The 25,697-nt window shown below is 38.3% G+C and overlaps 1 protein-coding gene across 9 annotated transcripts in view; it reads right to left on the minus strand.

Moving 5' to 3' along the window:
- EYA1 (EYA transcriptional coactivator and phosphatase 1) overlaps positions 1-8,649 on the minus strand; it is a 104,209-nt gene extending 95,560 nt beyond the window's left edge. For 7 of the 9 annotated variants that reach the window (XM_018562327.1, XM_018562326.1, XM_018562323.1 and 4 more), the window contains exon 1: positions 8,526-8,649. In XM_018562327.1, coding sequence (XP_018417829.1) covers positions 8,526-8,649 — 124 coding nt within the window. Of the gene's footprint in view, positions 1-583; positions 638-6,888; positions 6,905-8,521 lie in introns of all 9 variants that reach the window. The other 2 variants (XM_018562322.1, XM_018562320.1) reach the window with 2 other exon arrangements.
- Between the last annotated feature and the right edge of the window lie 17,048 nt (positions 8,650-25,697).

The raw sequence follows: 25,697 nt of genomic DNA on the forward strand, positions 1-25,697 counted from the left end.
TGCCTGTAATCCCTGCAAGTGTTGAAAGCTGTTTCACTTTTGCTCTTTTCACACCACCACTGCAGAGGGTAATATTGCAACTTGGGTTTTTCTCTACCAATCTCAGTGCCTGTTACTACTGTTGAGTGATTTCCCATGATTTCTGTTGCTTGATACATATGTATTCTTCAGAAACTCCTGGTGACTGCATGCTAGATGTGTGAGTGTAAGGAAGATCTTCCTTACACCTGTGCATATAGCAGCAGTCTACGGTAGGATGTTTTTTGGATGTACTACTCAATACAGCCTGAAAATATATCTTAGATTTGGAAATATGTGTATAAATGTATATATATATATACATATATATATATATATAGTAGTAAACATATTCCATTCTTACAAATTTCCATTGTTTTGGTATGACACATAACGGCCTGCAGCCCACACACTTTAAGAAAGGAGGATAATTCCTAGAACACATGCTATTAGGAGTGCTCACATTCCTTATCACGTGCAGACACATATTTCAAAGGTCTCTCTGATTACAGTTATGTCATACAAAATAACTTCATAATATTATGTTTGTATACAACAATGACACAAAGATGCAGCAGTCTGTGTACCAGCACTAAGCGACAGGTTTGCAGTGCTCAGTCTTTGCGTCGCCCAAGGGCAAAAAGTAAACACAGAAAAACCCGTTGGGCATCATTTCAGAAATATCTTCCTTAAATACTACTTTTGGTGTAAATAATGAATTATAGGACTCTGTGGCAGTTGACTGTCCTACTGGTTTCTCTGGCTGCATACTCCAGACTAGAATGGTTGCCTCGAGAAAACATCTCTATAAAGAATGCAGAGCTTCAAAAGTCTAACATAAATCAAAGTGTCAGATAAGAGAATCCAAAAATAAATGGTTGGGAGAAAAGTAAACATACCTATGCAAACTAAAGCTGGCATTATGTGGTATTTTTTTGCTACCAGCGCAAACAGCTAATGAAACCCGAGCAGCATAAAAAATCAACAAATTAGCAGCCATCAGTGTTTGTGCACAACAACAACAAAAAACTCCTGCATTGGCCATAAATATTTTCCAGAATGACAGAGAATCTTGACAACCAAATTTGGATCATTCCTTTTCCCCATCTTAGTGAGAAGAATCCTTTTACTTTTCACAAATCAAAAAAGAATACTGCCAAGTCTAAAGAGCAAGTTGTAGTTGGAAAGGCTGTCTGACAACTCCAGATGACTGCTATGTAATCACTCTCCTAAGGCAAGTTAAATACAAGGCTTCTGATGTTTCTTTGCTTGCTCCATGATGACTTGTGGTTTAGTTTGGTGGACTTGCATTGCTGGCAACATGGGCTTCCAGTCCCAGGAGAAACACTCTCGGCTGGGACTGGATTAATCATAAAAATTCATTATAGTACAGGAATATTTTTTCACTTTTGACATGCGCATTAAACGGGCCATCGCACACTAGAGCCAATTTAGCATGGATCCAATTAACCTACCAGCATGTCTTTGGAGTTTGGGAGGAAACTCACACAAGTACACACACAAGGAGAACATGCAAACTCCATGCAATGGTGTCTTAGCCATGATTCGAGAAGTGCTAACCTTTAGACCGGAGATAAATGTGCAAGCTCATTTTTGTGCACATTTAGGCTTCTTTCCTCTTCTTCTCAGTTCCAATCAGGAGGGAATTTGTTCACGGACCAAATCTGTTGTTTTGCTTTTTGGACCTTGACGTAGTTGGGGGTAATTGGAAGTAAACGGACGTATGTCCGGCTGCCCATAGACTAACATTGGCTTTCCGATCGGATCCACCTGAAAAACTGACAGGCGGACCTGATCAGATCATCTGTCTGAAAGGGGCCCTATGCAGTGATCAGACACCCCAGGTGCCATTCTTATCTCAGAAAGTAATTTGATGGAAAAATCAAAGGATGGATTCTACCCTTTAGATTGGATACCCCCAGGTATCTACAAGCCTTGCTGACTGCAAATTGATATAGGATTGTTTTCCAACCAGACCATGATCTGCTGGGCTAATTTATGATTATATAATGTCTGTGCATGACACCATACACTGTCTAAGTAAGGCATAATAGTTTTCTGTCATTCAACCATTAAAGTGTACCTAATTCCAAGTACAAACATGTAATATATTTTAGCTTACTTGTCCTTAAATGTGGTGTCTGCATAATTTTTTAAAATATTTTTTTTACTTTATGTTCACCTGGTGATCCTGCCAGGACCACACTTCCTGCTCTAGGATGGCAATGTTCACTCAGCATACTGTATCTAGTATCTACTGTATCTAGTGTTGTCAAGCTAGGACAGGAAGTGTGTTTTGACTACGGAACACCTTCCCCTCTCCATATTTCCATAACATGGGGGGAGGGGGCATAGTCCATAGAGAGAACATTGGAAGTTTTGATGGTTACCTCCCTGCTGTCATTGATCCTAAAACACAGTCTGTCTAAATTAAGGAAAGGTATCAGGAGAGCTGTCTACATTCTTAGTACACTGGTACATACTAGGGGCTGGTGCTATGGACAAACGTTTTCAGGGAATAGAGGGGAAACAGAGCAGGGAATTAACTTTTAACATTAATGTTCCTGCTAACCACTCTGTCCTCAGCAGCTCAACAGTCTTTTTCAGCATCTCAGATCTCAGCACCGCAGTGTCAGTTCTAAGCCCTCCCATTTCTTCCACCATCACAGCATGCAGGTGCTGAAAGAAGTGGTGTAGTAGTCAGTAAAAAGACAATAATGACCACCACAATGTTTTATATTATCACATAATTATTAGTACTCCTGTACACAATTACTATAAACCTAATGCAAACTTCTTTAAACTGTTTTTTTTTTTTTTTTGCAGAACTACAAACAGCTGTCAGTTGGGATTTTTAGTGCTGGAGGAGATCGCTTTGGCAGGTAAGTCTGCCACAATGTGCTAATTTGCTGTGAATACTAGCACATTGTGTCTAAAAGCTCCAGGGGGGCTCTTTTTTTTACCATTACTTTTTGCTTTAATATTATAGTGATAGATATGGCTTGTCTTTACATGCACACAGATCGTCTATGTCTAAATCTCCTCAACAGCCTCCCTAATTATGCCCCCTTCCATCCCCAGACCCCAGAGCAGCCATGCAGGCTGCTTTAACTGTTGTTACACTATTGAGAGTCAGCAGAGGCAGAGTACATGGGAAGTTATCAGCTTACTGAATTTTTGGCAGATCAACAGGACTTTTGTTACATTAATCAAAATGATGTAACAAAATGCTTTCAATGCCATAAATAACAGACCAAAAGGGAACAAATAAGAGAAGTTTATCGTTAGTGTTTACATATACTGCAAATGTCTGTATGGCTGACCTAGAAAACACTATTTATAAATGGCTCACTTGTGAACTAACTTATAAATGGTATACATTTGCTGATTAGGTAAAGTTAAGTAAAACGTCTTTATAAGGAAAGTACTTGTCAAGAAAATATAAAATACTTAGCTGGAAATTTAATTTACTGCAGTGAAAGTGCAAAGCCAGGCTAAAAATAATTTCTAGCAAAGGAGCAATTAACTGTAAAAAATAAGCAATATAATAAAAATTCAACTTTGACTGAACTGTGGTGTTTTTCTATCTTTGAAACAATGAAGAACAGTTATGTGCTGGCAAGGACTCCCAGGGCTAGCAGCGTACAGCATGACTAAGATACAATCTAAAGTAGTGGAATTTTTATATGAAGGCTCTATATAAAACCTGGCTGTAAGAATAAAACATTTTACAATGGAGGTCATTTCACTTGAATGGCTGATTTACATCTATTTACATGAGATCTTTTATGTGGTATAATAAATGGAAGTTGAGACATTTTATCCATGTCCTAGTCATTTAGAGATGTCACAGTAACCTCAAGCTCATTAAAAGTTGGCTTTATAAGGATAGATAAGTTCAAGGAAAATAATTATATTAAAGTTAAATTCTTCTTTATTTTATTACAGGATTAATAAACTGTTAAAATAACTGATTTCTGTACATTCATTTTCCTTTAATTTTTATATTATTTTGACAGATATGGTAAAATACGTTATGTAAAATACAATAAAACACTCAAGGCTGTTCATGATTGTGGCATGAATAATACACTGTGATAGCCTACTCTTAAGTTGGCCATAGACATAAGATGGTGTTTGGATTGTGCGTGCATGATGTGACAGCAGTTGATACTCATACTCTGGACAGTCATGGACACTCTGGCTCATACTGCCAGTGTCCATGACTAAGCAGACACCCTGCCGCCATACTTCTCCCAGAGGAACAATATCAAATGGATGGAAAAATCAAACCCAGACATTCAATTTTGTTCCTGCAGAGTGATAAGCAGGCCATAGATTTATAGTTCACTACCTGATTGACATAGGTTTACTAAACCAACATGGCAACAACGAGTAGGAGTACATTGCCTTCTTCCTTCTAGCTGTATGTCTAAACAAGTAACACAATGAGAAGATATGCTCTCGTTGGCAGGGCCCTCCTAACCATCCTGTTTTGCATTGCATAGTAACTGTAAAATCTACCTCATATCGTAAAGCTCTGTGCAAATTGTTGGAGCTATATCAATCATGTATAATAATAATAATAGTTTATTCAAAATTTCTCAGACCATCCTACGTAAACTCTCAACTGATCTCCGTTAAGCGGTAATGTATTGTTTAAGGGATGATTAACCAAAAGGTGTAAGTTGTAGGGCTTTGCTAAAAGATAAAATAAATAAATAACCTAATATCACCTACAAATGGAAAAACAGTTAAAAAAATATACAGCATGCATATACTGTATAAATGAGCCAGCACTATGGCGCTTCTCTCTGTGTTTACATGGGTTTGCTTTTGATGTTCATGAGTCATCTTTAAACCAAAAGCTTTATGGTAGAATAACTGGCTAACACCAAAAAGATAGGGGGAATTATAGTGGACACATCTAGTTTTATTCATCAAGCACACCAAAGCTTAGTACATTTGTACTTTAATAGCTAACTGAACTAGAAATCAGAGCATGTTTTCAAGTGTAAAGGTCGCTTTTTCAACCTGGTTACCTAAAGTCCCTTGAATAGAGTTCTTGGTAACACTGAGAACTCACTAGATAAACTCACTTGATAAATCAAAATGTTTTCCCTAAGTATGTAACTGTCTGTAGTAATATGACAATATGACAATGACTAAAATGACAATTCAAATATAAAAATCTACTATACTGTGAATAATTATCTTTAATATCCAGACACAGAGGAGTATTGAGGACTCCATGGCAGCTTTCTACTATGCATTAAGGTTTACATAGGAAAACCTTTAATACGTTAGTGATAGCAGCATGAAAATGAAAATAAAGGAAAATAAAGGTGATTTCTACCATCTACAATACTGTGCCTTTGTTTCACATGTGACATTTTTTTTGATGTTTACTATTTTTGTATTGTCTTCAGTATTTCATTAACTTAGTGGAAGGAAAAAAAGATAGGTGTGCTTACATGACGGTCAATATATACAGTATGTAAAACAGCAAACCAGTTAAACCAGTAGAAGAGGAGTTGAGCATGATGATGACAAGCATAAAGGCCAGACAGTTGGTAAAATACAACATGGCAGTGCTGTAGCTTGCAACAAATGTTATCAGCATGGCTAGACTGAATCCTGTAAAAGCTGTGCAAGGTGAAGAACATTAGACATGGATATTACTATTCCATCATAGAGGAAAGATCACTGAAGATGTATGTTTGCTCAGGTATTGCAGACTTTGTAGACAATTTTCTAGAGTTTCACAAGAACTGATTGGTAATGTCAGAAGATACTGTAAACATATTAACTAAATCTTCAACATACACTTCTATTAACAAATGTGAGCTGTCCACTGAGTGAAAGAAAAGACATTCAGAAAAAAAAAGAATTCTGATGTAAACATCTGTTCTTATATGACACGGCACCCCCCAACCCCAATCATCTTTCCAGTGATAAGGCTCTTCATAGAATAGTATCACTTACAATCCAGTTCCTATTCCTATACAGAGGCGTCTATGATAACAGCAGTATTTTTAAGTGATGGTCCCTGCTTGTGCAGGAGGGACAATTGCATGTGAAAAACATCTGCTCTCACAGGTCATTAAAGCTGACCATTTGTCTGAATTATAGTGATAATGAGAATCCAATACATGGAAATCAAGATTGCCTGAGACAACTCTAAACTTTATGCCCTCATAAACATGAAAAACAAACCAAAAAGTCCAATTCTTTTTTGCAGACAATACATTGGGGTTTTAAAAGACTTACTCAAATCAAAGAGCAAAGTGCAGTGACCCATTGCAATCAGTTGGACTATATATCTTCATCTTTAAGTGATCTCACGCAAAATCTGATTGGATGCTATAACTTAGGGCGCCCTGTGCTTCAACTTTGTTCTTTGCAACCTCTCTTTAAACAAGACTAAATAGGTGCATAAAGTATTCTCTCTTTTGCTGCCCCCCTTTAAGTGACATAGCCAAGGTCACTAGATCTAAATTGAATGACACAAGTACCTGTTTGCTCTATGAAGTTAAGCACGGAAGAGCAGAGAAGACCGAGATCTACATATGTCCGCACCCAAACATGCAACTGCTATATTTTTCAATTTAGTACCAGTTCAGTTCAGTTCAGTAGTTAGTAGGAATTTCAATACATAAAAGTAACAATTCTAAGAGTATATTATTTCGTTTCATGGGGAGCACAGGCATCTTTTATTGCCTGAGCCCATTTACAACACAGGAAAATACTTCATACTAAACATACCATCTCTAGTAAGGGAGGGCAGTGATTAGTAGATGCTACATACTTATACATGTTATGTATGAACAAGTTACCCTAACAGCCAACACTTCCATATTCTCGACTACTTTGTAAGAACTACTCTCAATTTAATGGACAATATGTACTCAGCAGTGTAGATAGTTTATGACTGAAAATGATAGTAAATATTAGCATATTAAGGTATCAGTTAAGTTCCTTAAACAGTTGAAAGTATACTCAGGGTAAGCAGGTAAAAGTCCATCTGTAAATAGTGGACTGAGTCGGCTGCTTTGAGAATCATGCAATGACTGATTATGTAAACTAGTATATATAAGAAGTATATTTGTGCATGTTCAACGGTCTCATACATCTTATTTCTAAGATATATTTAAGCCCAATCTATAATATATGAAGACACAAACATATTTATTTAACAAAGTTTATGAATGCCTATAAATATTCAGCAGTTTTTTCCAATACTTTACTGATTCATCAATAGTAAAGTTTTTTCATCACTGCTGCTGAATTGATCTTAGCAATATTTGGTCCCATAAACAAATGAGGGCAAACGTGCTTTATAAATTGATATATGCTGGACACCTGGCATTTCTGGCACAACAACACATACAAAGTGTAGACAGAGGAGTAAATATACTAGAGTCAACAGTAGTTAATTTATAGACCTTTGCTCTACTATCTATTAAGTCTGGCTTCAACCCAACCAATAACAAGAGCAAAATATCTCCACCAACTATACATTTCATATTCACATGTGACATGGGAGGGTTATGTGATGCTTTACCTACTATGAATTCAATTAAAATAAATGCTCTAGGTATATCTCTTAACTTGTCTAGCACTAGGTTCAAAAGAGGATCGTCAGAGCAGGCCAAAAAGCACCTACAGTGCATGGTCAGCATGACAATGATGTTACTAACACCCTATCTTGCTTTGCCTTCAACATACATTAGACTAGTGGCTATTATGACAATACATTTGTTATGGTGTCAATGTAAGATACTTCCAATGTGCAATTAACCCTAATAAACTGAGAGGCCAATTATTACTATGTAATAACATGAGAATACACATTAAAAACACAACATTGTCTTTCTACTGATGTTTTGGTTTGTACCTCTGATAAACCTTCACACCAGTTTTAGGCTGATTGAAGATATCTACCCCTTAGTATAAATGAATTGACTATATGCAAATATACACTTTAAATAATACAGTATGCAGAATACACGTCAAATAGCTGTTTTTTTGTGCTGCATGAATCTCCTCTACCTCTTTCTTATTAGCATAAGCATGTATAGAAATGTAAACTGAATGAGGCCCCAGGCTATTGGTAAATAATGAAGGCTTTGGCATGGTGACATATTGTAGTCATTTAATAGTTAGCAAAATGTTCTTGTATACTTTCATTAGGGTATACAGTTCACAGCAATCTAAAACATAAAATCAACCACTAAACAGATATGTTTTTTGCATCTTAGCAAATGTATCCCTCAATAAAATGAATTCAGCCCAAGTTGAAAAGTTAACCTACTCACTTTAAGCCCTGGTTTAATCAACATCCCTAATATGCAGCATTATATGATAATTATTGCTTTATTATATATTATTCATCTATTTACACAACAGGAAGATCTGCTAAAGACACCAGAGCATATGTAATTAAACGGACAAAGAATCAAATCCAGCTGTTTCATGCCACTTACCTTCTGTGCCATTTGGTGTCATGGAATTGTTGTTTATGTGTGAGTTATCAAGACTTGTCCCACTGGGAGAATCACTACTGCCACTAAGTCGACTATGTGGACTAGCTAGATCCTGCATTTCCATAGACCTGAAACGAAGCCAGATTCAGCCATGAATACAATGGATAGTTATCATGCTCAGTCTCCCCCTTTCTCCACCGCAGAAACAATCTATTAGAGCGTTGCTGCACCATATGCTCCAGGCCCCAGAGCATAGAAAAACACAGCATGTCAATTGTCTCTCAACAGAATTTGACTCTCTGCTAAGATTTGCTCTTACGGTTAAATCTATAAGCCTCGTGAATTATAAAAGTACCAACAATTTCTTTGTTTAGTAGTTTAGCACTGGTTTTATATTTAAGACACATTCTATTGTAGCGTTTCAGAGCTTTCTCAGTAAAAAGAAAATAAAAAACATGGCTTACTTCAAATTAGTGGACTATCCTAATTAACTTGTAGTTGTCTAAAATAAAAAAAACAAAAAAAATAAAAAAACAAATACAAATTTCTTCCACCTGATGGAATCTTTGAAGCAAACATGAGCAGTCTGGGTCACAATAAAAATTACTCTTTTAGGAAATAACCTCCTAATCATTAGGAAGGTTTAAACATTTTATTCTGGCAACATATCCTGATAAAACATTTTCCAATAAAGTTGTATATGCTATAAAAGCTATTTAATAATCAGATGCTTCACTGATGAGATTAATGCGTGACCAATGCAACACAGCACATTCAATATGGCATTGTATTAGCCCTGACTGTGCTTTCTAATATAGATAATTATCTGCATTATCAGCCTATTAGTGCAAACAGCCTACTGTCATTGAATTAGCACTCAGCACTCACAAGCTGCCATGATTTATCATCCAATTGTGTTTTAAAGGGTCTGCAAACACTTGAAGCAATTGATGTAGCCTACAGCCCTGTGACAGCAAAAAGGGGTATTCATGATGCACGTGTTTACTCTGGCAAACTAGTTAATTGTTCCTGTGTTTCCGTTGAAACAAATGCAGCATTAAAACATTATTATGTTTGCTCAGTTGTTTGCTTTGTGGATTACATAAAGCGTGCCCAATTGAAAAGGGATAAGGCCAACATACAAGGAATCTATACAGACTTTAAACTGCTTTAGTACAGTAGATCAGCTCATCTGCTGTTCAGGCACAGCTAGAGCACAACAATGAGTTCCAGCCAAAGTGTTTAATGCTTTCTACACAGACTACCAGCAAGAAACCATCAGCAACTAATAAAACAAAGCCTTCAAAGGTACATATTAGAAATGAGCTATAAGAATTACAGACGGCATTCAAAAAGTAAATATATTTACCTGTGTTTACAAAGAATTGAACAAATATTTCTGTTTATATTTCCTGAACAAATTTAAAAGCAAAAACAATATACAAAAATAAATCAAATGAAACTGTTAGCCACTGACTTCCTAATCATTTTACACCGCCTTTCCTACTTTTTATAAATGGCTGTAGGGTTTATAAATGGTTTATAAAAAGGTTATTATTACTGTCAGTCTAATTTTAGAAAGGATACGACAGCCTAATTATAACATTAAGGCCTAACTGAACTGTTGATTTATTGCTTCTGGTCTTATGTTTATAATAATTTATTATTATTGCCATATATAAAATTAATTGCGGATAGATGGTAATGCCTAAAGTGCAGTTTAAATGATGGCACTCCAAATTATAGTATAAATCAGATTACTGTAAATATACTGTGATATACACTGATGCAAATTGCACAAAGATATAGCAGCAAAAAAATACACCTTTTTATTTCCATACATCATAGACCAGATTATGTTGTTGATTTAACCAGATTCTTTGCAAATGCATAGGCAAGGCTGGATTTAAAAATTAGAGAAAAAATTGTGCTGACTGTAGCAAAACAAAAAAAAAAGTTTTCTCTTTCTCTCAGACTATAGGGGCAAAGCAATGAAAACAGACTACATGGGAAAAGCAATAACAGAAAGAAAATAAAGTATTTCCTATGAAAGAAAAGCAAAATAGCCCTTACCTTTGATAAGGGGAAACCGCAACATCTGACCAGGCGTTGAAGTTGTTTTATTTTACACCTAGAAGTCACAACATACAAGTAGTGTTATTTTAATATCCGGGTTGAGTCTGCGTTGGTAATTGTAGGACTGTCTTGCTAGACTGATACTAGGCTGACTGCATGCAGAAGAAGACACTGTGGCAGTAAAGTCATTTTGTCTTCATGTTAGTGAGTCTGAACTGTGGATTCTCCCTGCAGATCCCCTCCTCTTTCTCCCCGTCAGGGGGAAGGCAGCCAAATGGCAAGGATAGTGATTCATCATTGGTCTATGACAGCTGCAAAATGGATTACCCCTCCCCCAATCAACATGCAAAGCAGTTTTTGTAAGGTAGTCAGGGCAAGGTGCTTGGGAAAGGTAGCTATTAGCAGAATGATCTTGCTAAACAGAAGTAGCTGAAGCATTAAACCCACAGAAGCATCCTCAAGGACTCTCTCCTCTCTTGTTATCACTGTCTGGAATACAACCTCCCCCCCTTCTGACACTTTAACTCTTAACAGCATCCTAATCTTATCATCTCACTCCTCTTTCATTTGGTAAAGGGCATTTCAAAGTCTATCAGGTCAATTTCTGGAATTGCCAGGGAAATGGAGGAATGGCCTTACAAATTAGCCCCATGCATCTGTACAGTACCTCTATTTTTCTCATCCTAATTGGACAAAACCCGAAAACCGCACATGGCATAAACATTACATTTCAATGTAAACAACTCACAATTTGTATGCCGTTTAATCAGGACAGCGGGGAAGCCATACATGAACTTTCCTTTCATACAGGGGATGAGTCAATTTTAATTGTATATTTATATAAGCATGTTTGCAAATTAGTTGTGTACAGTATAATATGACAGAGCTATGCAGCCTTCTTTTTCTCCTTCTCATGTTAAGGGGACTCTGGATTGGTGCATGTTGCTCCTATCCTGCTGATTGAAAGACGGGATCTATAGCAGGATTTGCTGGGAAGGCTTGTTGATGATATGCATTACTGCAGGCAGTGTATACTGCAAACAGGTGATAAGGCCCAAAGGTGAAGAAAGGTTTTTGGCTTAGAAAGCACAAACAAACTCTTCACTGGCAACCGGAACGTATTGTCTGAAATTCTACATCCAGAAACTTTGATGTGCGCTTCCATTCAACCTGAACTGACGTCTCTTTGATGATCTCAGCACAAAAGATAGAAATTAGGCATTTTAAGTGCAATATAGCTAGCCAGGCATAATTTTACTTCTCAGCATCTCAACCATTGCTATTAAGTCCTAATAATAGTATTAGGCTGATATAAAAGAATGCTACTTAGGTGTATTTTGCAAAATAAAGGGAGGTACCCAAGTGTATTTAAAGTGTATTTAAACCATGTGTTATGTGTTACCAGATTAAGAAAAAAATGACTCCTTAATCAAAATAACTTTAAGACAACTAATCCTCACTTAGGCTGGTCAGCTGAATCCACAGAGTGGCCCAGAGAAAATAAATGGACTCGTAAGAATGTGAAGTCAGACAACAATTAGACACAGATGTGAGCAAAATTAGTTACAGTTTACAAAATGCTACACTTCACATGCTTTTTCTTCCCCCCATTTGCCTTCTCTTAGTCCGTGGTAAGAAATTATGATGTTGAAGAAAGGCAAAGAAAAATAGACAGGGAAAATACATCTCTGCTTAGTGCTGACATGTATTTTTTCACCACTGTATGTGTTATTCTAAAACGATCCCACACTTATTTCTTGATAAGTGATAGACACATGGACCATTTCCATGTTCTGAGAAAAAAACTAAACTTTGACCTAAAAGAGCTTATGCTATGAAAAAAACAAGAAATGTATTAATTGTATTTTTATTTTTTTATTTTTTACAAAACAAAAGTGCCCTGCAGTTCGGTGACAGCCTTCAGAGCAGTGTCTGCCTCTGGCACAGTGGACCAGTTTTCAATAAAAACAAGTACAGATTCCTCTGATGTAAATTTAAGACATGCCAATTCGAGTTCTGATTAGTTAATGAGGTCCTTTAAGATGCCTGTTTTTACTAATTAAACATATAATTCTTCACAGATGGAATTTTCGCTGATTGGTTAAACAGGCTCGTTGCCGTTAACCTCTGTATGGCTGAGAGGAATTAGAGGGAGGGTTCCAGGGCCCAGTAGGATTCAAAGGGTTAAACTTCACCCGCTATCCCACCAATCCATTGAATAGCCACATTAAATCTGTTAATACCATGCACTTCAACCTCCAAAAATTATTTCCAGAAGGCAGACTTGCTATGCGAGATCATCAAACAAGGCTTTAGGTTCACATTTTCTCACATTTTCCCTACCACAGAGCTCAGGATGCGGAGGAGATTTCATGACTTTTTCAGTGTTTATTATACTTTGTAAAATTACAAAATCAAAAGCGCCTGACAGCAGCTCCCGGATCAAGCCAAAAACGTAATAATGTTCTGTGAAACGTAAACTGTAAATGGGAAAGGATTCGGAATTTCAAAGCAACGGCAAAATCTACACAAATTATGGGGTTTCAAGCCTTGTAGTTTTTGCTTACTTGAAGCAATTTTTGTAAAATGACTATAATTTGAAATATTTTTACTTTCCAAAGGCAGAGATGTTTTCAGAATGGAAGCACCGGCCTTATCAAAATAAATGCCACTGACGAGCCACTGAGATTTTGTCGAGTCTTATTTTTAATCTTTCCAAAGAAAACAGGGCCAGAGCAATTTTCTACTATTTAAATGAATTCAGAGAATTCAAGAAGATCATATAAAGGAAAAAATTGCTGGTGTAGACTTTGATTAGAAATAGCACCGGAGGAGGAAAAAAGCTGATATGGCGATGATATGAAAATGGATTTTGAAGCAGGAAAGCTGCCCCATGCGCAATTATAACTAAATCTATGGGTTTAACTATATCTGTTGGCTTATCTTTCTATGCATCAATCTATCTATCGATTGATCGATCTATCTATTTATGTGTCTATGGGTCTAACTATCTATCTAAATCTATCTAAATCTATCTATCTATCTAGCACATGCCTAGCCTATCTATCTATTAGCTTATCTGTCTGATACCTGTGTATCTATGTAGTGTTTTTCTTTATTAACTGGCAGCAATATCTGGAAAAATATATATTGCTATTTATTGTGAAGAGATATTATTATTATTATTATTCCTATAAATAAATATTTTTAAACAGATTATTTAATATCTATACATACACACACACACACAGATTAGATTAAATATATATTCATATTACTTTAGTTACATGACATATGCACACATAGATTTGACTGAATGGATAAGTGTCTTTTTCCAACCTTGACTACTATAAAACGATCTTATACTGCTATAGTTTTAAGATAAGAGTCTTATAACTTGCACAGGACACTGGCAGTAGAATGTACACTTTCCCTGTTTCATTCACGATGTATACTGTGTAAGCATGCAGCAAACAATAGAAGGTATATATAGAAGGTATATATGGACTGTATTTATTGGAGTAATGTGCAGGGAAAGAAGGTGACATTTTAGGAATGACAAAGTCCAGTATTATATAGTCCAGTCTGCACAGACTTTTCCCTTCCTCCAGCTCCATGCAGTCAGAGTTGAAGTCCTGATGTGTGTAGCAGAAATGTATACTCACAGTTGTCCGGAAAGCCATAAGGGATGGTGTCTCTCCAGCCTCCCACACAATCATGTCTAGAAAGTCAGATCCCCCGCTAGCAGAGAGCAGTCCCGTCCAGCAATAGACGTGAGCAGTCAGTCAGTCCCTGCTCACAGGCTCCGCACACACAATCAGCGCTGCGCTCTCCCAGCACGATCTGGAGCACGGAGCACAGCACCCTCTCCCCGGCCGCTTCATGCAGCCAGCACTCAGCACCAGGGCTTCTGCTTCCTCTGTGGACAAGATACAAATCTCAGATCCTCAGACAAAGAATCCTGTTTGGTTTCTCTGGTAGATCTGCCCTTGTAGCCAAAAGGCTTTCTGTCCCCCCCTTTTTTTTTGTTTTGGGAAAGCAAACCACACCAGTTCCCTCGTCCAAACCTTATTGGTTTAAGTACAACAATTGCACTGAGAGCTGTTGTGCTGCTGGGACTGTCTGTGAGTCAAGCCTGTAGCTTCAGAAAATTATATTATGGAAATGAAGCCATAGCTGTGTCTCAGTGTGAAAAAAAAGCCTAGCCCAAGCCTTGTGTCAACATGCTATGTTCTCCCAATTGATATTCTAAGGTTACTAAACTCATATCTACAAAACAAAACCCACTTCAGCTCAGCCAATGGGTTAAAGGGACGCACAGGACATGCTGACAAACAGTAGAAGACCTCATGTACATGGTAGGGAACAAAACAAAACAATGCAAAGCGTTTTTGTTTTTTGGATCTGAACGCAGGTATGTGTTGTTTTCACAGGGGTGTAAACATGCTGTGCGTTCCGTAACACAAAATAGAAAAATCTGCGTTTGGGGACATACATTTTTTACATAAATTCATGTAAACGCATGTTCATGTATATACTTACATATGCAAAAGTGCGCAAATGAAGTCCAAACAGGGAAATAATATTGAAAACAGTAGGAGGAATGGAACAGGAATGTTATGCATATAAACACATAGTTGTAGATGTATAGATGTAGTCATAGATGTATAAATGCAGGCATTTTACTGATCATTACCCAGGAATGTTTTGGCTATAACAAAGTGGGTATATGATCAGTAAATGTAGTGTGTACATAGGGGATTTATTTTACCAAATTATCAGTACTGCATGCAGGAAAGGATGATTAGAGTGTCTGCCCCCAAAAAAACTGAACCCCCCCCAAAAAAAAGAAACTAACCTACACACTATTGTTCACATTTATTCTGATAGATGCCACGGGCTCTCTCCAGGCTATGTGTAAATGTATGTTGATGTTGATAGCTAACTGTACACTAAAACAATTGATCTGAGCTGTGCGATGTGTTGGCAGGTTATACATACATTAGCATGATAACATTTGTAAGAAGGAACGATGTGAGAATGTATGACAGATGTGATTGTGAAATATAACACTGGGCTGGGCTGAGTCTGGATGCTTTTTCTTATTTGCCTTTTTCGTACCTATGAAAGTCATATAGGCCTCTGTTTTAGACTATGAATATAGAACTGTGTAAAACTATCTATCTATCTATCTATCTATCTATCTATCTATCTATCTATCTATCTATCTATCTATCTACTGTATCTGTCTATCCATCTAAATCTATCTATTCACCAACATGTTGAAAAAAATGCATTATAGCGCTACAAAACTAGCCTGTAATCTTTTTTAACTATATTGTAAAGCGCTGCACAAACTGTTGGCGCTATATAAATCCTGTATAATAATAATAATATTGGTTTGAATGCACATTAAAGTGCTCCCAGCAGTGAAAGGGTCAACAGATGACATATGATTCAGAGATTGGCTGCTCTTTCTTCTCTGCCCCCATAGGAGGCTTCTAATATTTACTGATGTGTTTTAGCTTATCCACTCCCATAGAGAATAGAAACCAGTGAGGGATGTGTAAAGTCACTGGTCCATTCTACACTTGGGGAAGGGTAGGCAAAGCCAAACTCACTTTGTAATCTACTACCAGATCTTTAAAAGTAATATTTTTTTTAAGATCATGTGTCCATAGAGAGGGAAATGAACATTCTCATAAGGATTTATGTCTTTTTTTCAACTGCATGGCAATGTGATCAGATTACTGTAAATGCCTTCATCATCGTGTATTAATGTTATAAAAAAACATACTTCTTTTTGAAGTGTTTGATTGTATGTGTAAATGGGGAAAACATTATTTGCTCAGTTTATAAAGAGCAGCCTTTCTCAACCAGGGTCCCGTGAAGTCCTGGGGTTCCTCCAGAGAGGTTGAGGAGAAAGCATTGGCAGATTGATCTCTTGCCTACAATGACCCCCAATGTACAGGTCACTACGATATGTACTGTCTGTGTTTCTTTTCAGTCCATTTTTATTATTCGTTTAATTTTATGATTATTACTGAAGATTTTTGTGTCATATTTGTCAGATATTTAAAACTTTTTAGAACCTACTGTTCATGCCATTGTGAGCTGCAGATACAGGGGTATCCCTAAGCCTTTTCACCGCCTGAGGAGGGTGGATGGGATTTCCCACAGTAGGGCTGCAACCACTAATCGATTTAATCAATGTTAATCAATAATGAGAATCGCTACCGGTATCAACGATTCTCACAATCAATTAGTTGATTCCGATTAGTTGTAGAATGTTCATACAACAAATCTCGTCAGATCATTCCATAATGCCATCAGATACTTGATGAATGTCATTCAAAATTTCATTTTTTGGTATCAGTATTTGATTTTGGAATTAATGAAGTTTCACTGTTGGAAAATCTTTTTTTAACAAACTGAATTCTATCACTGAGGTCAAAAATGATTGTGAATTTGACCCCATCAACTATTAGAAAATCAAACGAATATTACAAAAACACATTTTTTTCTGAACAAATATCTGCAAGTGTATTGCCAGCCTAAAGGCTTGTTCACACCACATTTATGTGTCTCCACACAGCAACACACATGAAAAAAAGACAACCCAGCTCATCCACCCTCCAGAAGGAAGGACAGTGTCAGCAGCACCAATTCAGAAATGATTTGAGGATCTACAGCTGAGTAGACATGTAAATTTCATTTTGTTCTGAATGCAAATTCGGCCACAACTTTGTGAATTAGTTTGGATTCATCCTCATGGGAATTCGGACATCGAATGCATCCAAATGCAACCTATTCAGAACAATATTTTAACAAAATTTGGAATAATCGAAATCTCATTCAAAATGAAACTAAATCGGACACATGACTGTATTCTGACCAAATCAGAAAACCCGGTCCGAAAATAAAACAAAAACGTTGTTTGGACCCAAAACCCGTACGAAAGAAAAATAGGAAGCTAAACAAGTTTTTTGCTGACTTACATGTCTACAACTGAGTGATACATAAATAAGCTAAATTTTTGGTAACAGTTAGGGAACTTGAATGTATTTTTAAGATTTAATTCCTGAGTTTAGTGTGACTTTATGTGTGCATTGAATAGCTAAAAATTAAATTGGCAAGGTAGTGGGGCACATTACCCCTCTACCAGACAACACCAAATCTGAAAATCCACTCTGTTGTACAGGTGAGGGGGCAATCTTTGGCTGCGTTGGGAAACAGATACCATATTAATACTGTGTTTTGTATACTAGAAACCAAAGCTGTATTTTGCCCTGAGCATTAGGTAATTAAAGCATGCTATAAAGGTGGGGCACATATGAGACAATACTGAGCCAGGACAATAATTGGTCTTGTGTTTGTACTATAATATGTTATATTTAGCACAGTTCTGAGCATAGAGTTACGCTGTAAATACTTTAAGCCGGGGTTGTAACTTTCAGAAAATGAGGTTTTGTCTTTTTTAACCAGAGAATATAAGTCCATTGAACAGATCAATTAATCCCAGCACTTTTTCCCACGATTATGTAGAAGAGCACGGCAATAATGTCCTGGAGATTTAAAAAAAAACTACTGAGTAAACATTACATAATGTGATTTTCACAAGCAATGTGACTAATTTGAGCACTGCTTGTGACAATCAGGTAGAACATGAATTGTTCCCTTTGCTGAGAAAAAGGGGAACCTTTTTCCTATACTTGGTTAATTTACATAAAATTGTACATAGGCTTAATGTACTTAATAATTGCCAAAGGCTTTGAGTATGAGTAGATCTTGTAGTGTAGATCTCTAGATTTGCCCAACTATGGCTGCCCTTTATACCTGTTCACGCTGCTGTTCACAAAAATCGTGAATTGGCTCCCTCTGATAATTAAAATTCAAACTAAATTTTTTTAGGCAGGCAATAAATATAAATAGTCTGGGCCAGTGTGTGTATTTAGTGTAAACCTAGGTTGTTCCATTGTTTCCTAATCAAGTGATAGGGAAGCTGCAATCATTTTAGATACATTTTTTTTTTTTTTTACTCCCAATTCTATAAGTTGTGAAACTGTCTTTTTAATTATATGTATATAATGTTTGTTTTATCAATAACCATTTAAAATGTAACAAAGGATTTCCACAACACCATGGGTTAGCTAAAGAGAGAACGCATGAGTGGTTGCCTTCCTTGAAGCAGCTTTGTCTGAGTAGAAGCCTCCTGATATGAGATCATTAGTCACTATTCTGATTATGTGGGTAGATCTTATCTTTAGCTACTGAGTTCTGTAAACAGCTGAGCATTTCCAGTTCCAATGCACCTACTGTAGATAGGACATGCCTAATTAAAAGAAACACAACACAAAGAAGGATAAACCCAACCACTGAACTGTCATGTACAGTATACTGCTGTTTTAAAGTCAATGAGATTTTGTTGACCTGTGTGTTCCAAATGCACATGAAAGGTTTCCTGTCTTTCAACATGAACCTAACTGAAAGTATTTGTGAACTCAATACAGCCAAACCACATTGTGATACCGAAATGAATAGTTATCTGCCATATTCCCATGTTGTGTGCACCAAACACCTTTGCAAGCCTAGATATTATCATATAAAAGTATTAGTGACATCATCACATATAACTTGTGCAGAGAACAGAGCTGTGGAAGGGGCTCAGCACGCCCACCCACGCTACAAGCTGACTGCCGGTGGGGGCAGATACAAGACCAGTCACTCTGCACAAGGAAAGAGAACAGCTATAACCAGTTCATGCTAGAAAAAAGTAAAAAATAAAGAAAATATATGTATGGATATATGTATATAAGTATACACTGAGTGGCCGAATTATTATGACCACCTGATGTTTGTAGGCAAATTAGCTATAATTAGCTATAATTTCACGCTGAAGTTGCTAGAGGGCCAGACCATTATAAATAGGGAAGCAGGTTGTTTACCACGACAGTAGAAGTTATTTTTTTTCTGAAGATACGGGTAAACAACGCGATTTAACAGTCTTTGAACGTGGGATGATTGTTGGCGCTCAAGCCATGGAGCGAGTATCAGCAAAACAGCAGAATTCGTTAAATGTTCAAGAGCAGCTGTTGTTAAAGTGTTTAAAGACTGGACTGTCAGCCGAAAATCTGGGTCTGAACGTGCGAATTGTGGCCGTCAGTGACTAGTCAATGTTAGGGCAGAACAGAGATTGGCAAGACTGGTACAAGACAACAGAAGGGCAACAGTGCAGTGTCAGATTCCTTGCATCACCTTTCAACATCTCGTGGAGTCATCTCGTGGCCCAACGAAGTACTGTTGGGGTGGTCACAATCTGGCCACTCAGTGTATATATATATATATGATAATATTTGCTCAACCCCAGAGTTCAGCTGTAAATGCCTAGCCAAATTCAGAAATAAAAAAGGTGTAAGATCCATGTTTTTTAAATTTTTTGAACAGTAAAGTTAGATATTCCTCCTTTATAAGCCTAATTTTGGTAATTTTACATCTTTGCCCAATTAAATGATTAATGACTTTAAAAGGAAATTATAAATTGTTCATGAATAGTACATTTCTTAAAAATTAGAACTGTGGAAAGAGTTAAGTAATGTTTTGAATCACTCATAAGCTCTTTCAATTTCTTTTTTTCTCCAGTTTTTATTTTTTTTGCCATAATACAGAGAGAAAGGGCATATTTATGGAGAACAGTAAAAACAAATCAGAATATCCTCCTGGAATAAGTATACAGAAAAGTAAAGAATGCCCAAGGGCAACGTCAAAAAGCCTGGATAAGATCAAATTATTTGCAAAGTACTGTGAAGCGTCTAAAATATCAACAACATAAAGGGGCACTAAATTTGTAAATCCTATCTGTTCAGTTACAATCCTGCACAAAACACTCCCCATATATTTTTTAAAACAGTCAGCTTATTTCCTACAACAGGCCATTATCAGTTGCACACGTAGGAATATTTCAAGCTCACAAGGATTTTTAGAAAAACAATATTTACATTAAAAATAAATTGCCCATAATGGCTTAGTATGTGCATAAATTGTAATAAATCTATCTATCTATCTATCTATCTATCTATCTATCTATCTATCTATCTATCTATCTATCTATCACTGGACTGCAGTCAAGTCCCCAAACTGTTACCATGAAATTGGGAGCATGAAATTGTCCAAAATGTCTTGGTATACTGATGCCTTAAGCGTTCCCTTCACTGGATCTAAGGGGCCAAGCTCAACCCCTGAAAAACAACCCCACACCATAATCCCCTCTCCACCAAACTTTACATTTGGCACAATGCAGTCAGGCAAGTACCGTTCTCCTGGCAACCGCCAAACCCAGACACGTCCATCGGATTGCCAGACAGAGAAGCGTGATTTGTCAGTCCAGAGAACATGTCTCCACTTCTCTAGAGTCCAGTGGCGGCGTGCTTTACACCGCTGCATCCGACACTTTGCATTGCACTTGGTGATGTAAGGCTTGGATGCAGCTGCTCGGCCATGGAAACCCATTCCATGAAGCTATCTAGGCACTGTTGTTGTGCCAATCTGAAGGCCACACGAAGTTTGGAGGTCTGTAGCTATTTACTCTGCGGCCAGTTGGCGACTTCTGCACTGTGCGCTTCAGCATGCGCTGACCCTGTTCCGTCATTTTACGTGGCCTACCACTTCGTAGCTGAGTTGTTGATGTTCCCAGTTGTTTCCACTTTGTTATAATACCACTAACAGGTGACCGGGGAATATTTAAAGGAGAACTATGAGGTGAGTGCTTTACACTCACCTCATAGTTCTAGCCGACCTAGCACCCTGTCACGGCTCTCTGCCGTGAGAGGGGAGGGGCTGTATTCCCCCCTCCCCCCTCTGATCCGCCAGTGCTGACTGTCGGAATGGACGGGGGAGGGGGCGGGTACAGCTGGCTCTGCCTCTAGATAGGCAGAGCCAGCTGTCAGTCACGCAGCTGGGCGGATCCAGACATAGTTGTTGGGATCGGCTTCAGCTGCGGCGTCTCAGTATATCGCGAGCAGCAGCTTGCGGTATACTGCGGCGTCTCAGTATACCCCGAGCTGCAGCTTGTGGTATACTGAGCCTAGGGTGACAGGAGGACGCTAGTTTGTGTCCTCCGGTTACCCTAAAGCCCTATAAATGATTTTAAATCCATGCAAATCGTTGCCATTAAAGAATAAATGAAGCATCTCTGACATGATTTGGTGGCAGGATGACTTTCCCAGACAATATATAATCTAATTCATTCATTCATATTCGAAGACCTTTATTGGTTGCTCAGCTACTGAACTCTGCAGACTCAGTAAATGTTTTTAATGGTGTCTAGTGGGTAGTAAAAATAAGGAATGAACACTTTAAGAAATAAATATTGATGCTTCAAAAGAATCTGTCACTTACCAAAGAGCACTTGGACATGCAACCGTTTCATTATTGGACAAAGGAGTGTATTTCCTTTGGTGTGCTAGTTAATAACTTATTACAATACGCACTGTGCATGTAGCAATGCTGTATAACTCTCTGTGGTGCTCAGGCACAGAACTGTGTTGACAGGTCCAACTCCACATACGTAGCTTCTACACAGCTGAAAGGCTGTTCTATTGCAACCGTGTCTGAGATTCAAGTAAAAATGAGCAAAAGCTTACATTTTGCTGTCAGTTACATGGCAGGCAGCAATGGCAAATCGGGTTTAAAAAGTTAAACTGATCTTTGTTTTGACTTAGCCTGCAGTACACCACTATGACTTTGTCTCAAATGTCATACATTCCCTTTGATGTTGTCATGTTTTCTACCGAATTAAACATGAAACTGTCATTATTTATTTATTACAGGTATGTATATACTGCCATCAATTTACACAGCATTTTACATACTATTCATTCACATCAGTCCCAGCCCTCAAGGAGCTAACAATCTAAAGTGATTTGTGTTTTAAATACAGCAATTACTTCCAACTCTTTTGCCCCATCTTGTGGAAGTTTAAATGGGCTTATATGAAGGTAGCATTGATCTGATGAGCATAGGCAGTGATCAGGTGACCACCTTTTCTTTCCCATGGTGTAGGACTGTCTATATTCTAATGGAGCAGCTAAAGGTAGTGTACATTCTCCTCATGTGGTTGATTTACTTTGTACACTACAAGGTTGATTTACTAAAGGAATACAAAAAAGCTCACTTTGCAAAGTGCATGTTCATCTTAAGCTGGAGATATGCTGAGCAAATTTCACCCTGTTCTTGATGAACCAGGTGAAATTCGCTCAGTCAGTGGTCCTGTTGGCAGCCTTTTGCCCAACATACCTATATGTTTAATTTGAAGGAGACACACAGAAAATTCCTTGAAGAACGGTGACTACCAGGGAGGTCCCTTTAATGAGGCAGCCTGAGGTTGTCGCCTCAGGTGGTATTTCTTTTGGTCAAGTTGGGGGGCAGCAGGCAGAGCAGCATATTTGTTGTATACTGCTCTGTTGCACAATGTTTGCAGTGTGCCTGTCATCCCCTTTCTGGCCAGAGCATCTCAGGATGCTAATAGCTGGGTAGGGAAAAGGGTAGGGGCCATACACATCTCCCTGCCCAGCTCTTAGCAACCTGGGACACTCTGGCTGGTGTTCCGCCCAGCTCCTGGCAGCCAGGAGGACCAGTGTTCTTACTTTAGGACATGAAGTGCTGCAGGACTACAAAAAACACCTTCACTCTCCTCTTTTGCAATACATATGGGCAGGGCTGGATTTACTCCACCTGCCTCCCCAAGGCCAGGTTCCACAATACGCCCCCCCGCATCGTGATTGGACGGCAGCGGACCGTAGTGTGCGGCCGCCGGATACCTTCCACCGGCGCCCGCAACTTCCCCACAAGGTCACCGCTGCCGCCCCGAGGCCGGGCTTCGGTGGCCTTGTGGGAAATACGGGCCTGCATATGGGCAAGTGTTCTGTAGTTCACAACGAAAACCTTAAGTGTAGTTCCACTTTTGCAGTCAAATTTGAGAAAACTCCACTATAGGTTTGTTATGTATTCCCATCGACACAGCGTATAAAAAAAATATTTTTAAAAATAGATTTCTTACCTTTTAGTCGTCTCTTTGGTGAAGGCCTTTGTGCAGATTCCAGGCTACTCTGAGCAGTTTGAAGTGAACCTAGATAGTCAGACTTAGGATCAGGCTGAGATTCCTCTCATTAACATACAATGTCTCGAAGTCTTTACACCTTCAGGGAGGAGACTATAGGTAGAGGTGGCAAAGGAAGCTGAAGTGTTGGTCTAGGAAGATGAGTTGCCTAATTAGGAACTATGTGCATTACCTGCGTGGCTGTACAGTGTGTAAAGTGTACGACGATCAGAAGACTGATTGTACATGTAGCGATACCACCCAAGGAACCGCTGAATGCCCGGTTTATCTCTAGTCTGTCTAGGTAGGGTATGATCTTCAGCTGCCCTCCCATTAGCATTGACCGCCCTTCTTCTAGTGCCCACAATAGCTAATGTCCACTCCAGTAGTATAATGCTGAATAACTTTTATTGAACATCTTCACTGGGGACAGAGGATGTAGGGATTCTAAGCTTCCAGGGTGTAACAGACATAAGCTCCAGACTCCACAGACCTGGTTAAAATCTCAGTGTAGATTCACTTGGGAGACAGTGGATAGTAACTGAAGTACCAGATGAGCAGGATGAATACAGATCCTCAATAGGAGAGACACCAGCCATTCTCCTGAAGTCCTTTGAGTTCCAGGTAACTTTAAGACCTATCACTGGTCCTGGTTCTCTTCCTCTATCAGCAACACAGGCCTCCTCCATGTTGGAGGCCTCAGGGAAATTTTTCCCTCACACCAGCCTATGCCCACCCCCCAGGCCTCAGGTCTAGCCTAGGGGCAGGCTGAACAGCACCCAGCGCTAATCATTCAAACACTTTCTCTGAGCCTAGGTCATCCTGGACCTGCTCCAACCTGTGAATGGACAGTGAAAGGAGAAGCAGCACAGTGATGAGCTCATCTCTCTGTTACTCTGCTTCTCCTCTTATTAGCATGCTTCTTGTCAGCACATAAACGGATTGGCTCTTTATGCTGCTTCTTCCTCTCACACTCCAGCCCTGCTGCACAGGGACTGCAGGAGGCCAATACCAATTCTAATTCAGGTACTTAAACTGCTTTTCTTTAAAAATTACAATAAACAATGTAATAATGATTACAGACCAGTACCAATTTGCGTCTTTTACATCTGCCTAAAGTTCAGCTTTAAAGTAACATTAAAGTCAAAAGGATTTTAAGCTATGTCAAATGCTGATGAAATCACTTACAATCTGCTCCTTGATGTTTAAAAGGTTTAGTTTGCTGCAGAATCAGCTGCTCCTTTGAGCACTGGTCCTGACATCCTGTTTTAGAGTGACTCCTTTCTCAAGCAGAGTGCTATGCAGTCACCCTTGTGTGTTCTAGTAAGCTGTGTGTGTCTCCACAAACACACAGACACATCAAATCAAGCTACTCCCATCCCCCCTGGCCCCCTCCCTTCTCCAAGCTAGTAGATGAACAGTTGTGGGAGTCTGCACTGTTCTTTGTGATCTTGTACTGGACAGGAAGTTCAGGGAAGAGGAGCTGAAAGACTTGGAAGCAGCTGTTTAGAAACATGATGATTGTAAGTGTTTGGGCAAAAATTTAAAGCAATGCTTTGCTGGGCAATGTATATTTGTTTGATCTGGATTAATTATTGAATAAAAGTATGAGAGTTTAATACTACTTTAAGGTCCCATATGTTTCATTTCAGAGATTTCAGATATGTCTTTAACAATCTATAAATGTATTGTCAATACAATTTAAAGCAGACTTTCCTAACCCATCCCACCCTGTGGGGTGACTTTATTGTACTGATATATTTTTTTTGCATTAGGCCTTTTGTAGGCAAGAGGCAACGAGGAGCCCACAGTTGGTGTTCCATTATCACAAACAGAAGCATTTTAGAATAATTGGATTACTGACATAAGGAGGTACAGTGGATTCGTACACTAGATCTATGCCAGGTGAAAATCTAAAATACTGCTATGCTCCTTGTATGCCTCTCGGGGTCCACTTTTTACTAGAGTGTGGCTTTAATCGTATCCATCTGCTTGTACATTGT

This window comes from Nanorana parkeri, unplaced genomic scaffold, assembly GCF_000935625.1.
Source record: "Nanorana parkeri isolate BGI_ZX_2015 unplaced genomic scaffold, ASM93562v1 scaffold572, whole genome shotgun sequence".
Taxonomy (NCBI): domain Eukaryota; kingdom Metazoa; phylum Chordata; class Amphibia; order Anura; family Dicroglossidae; genus Nanorana; species Nanorana parkeri.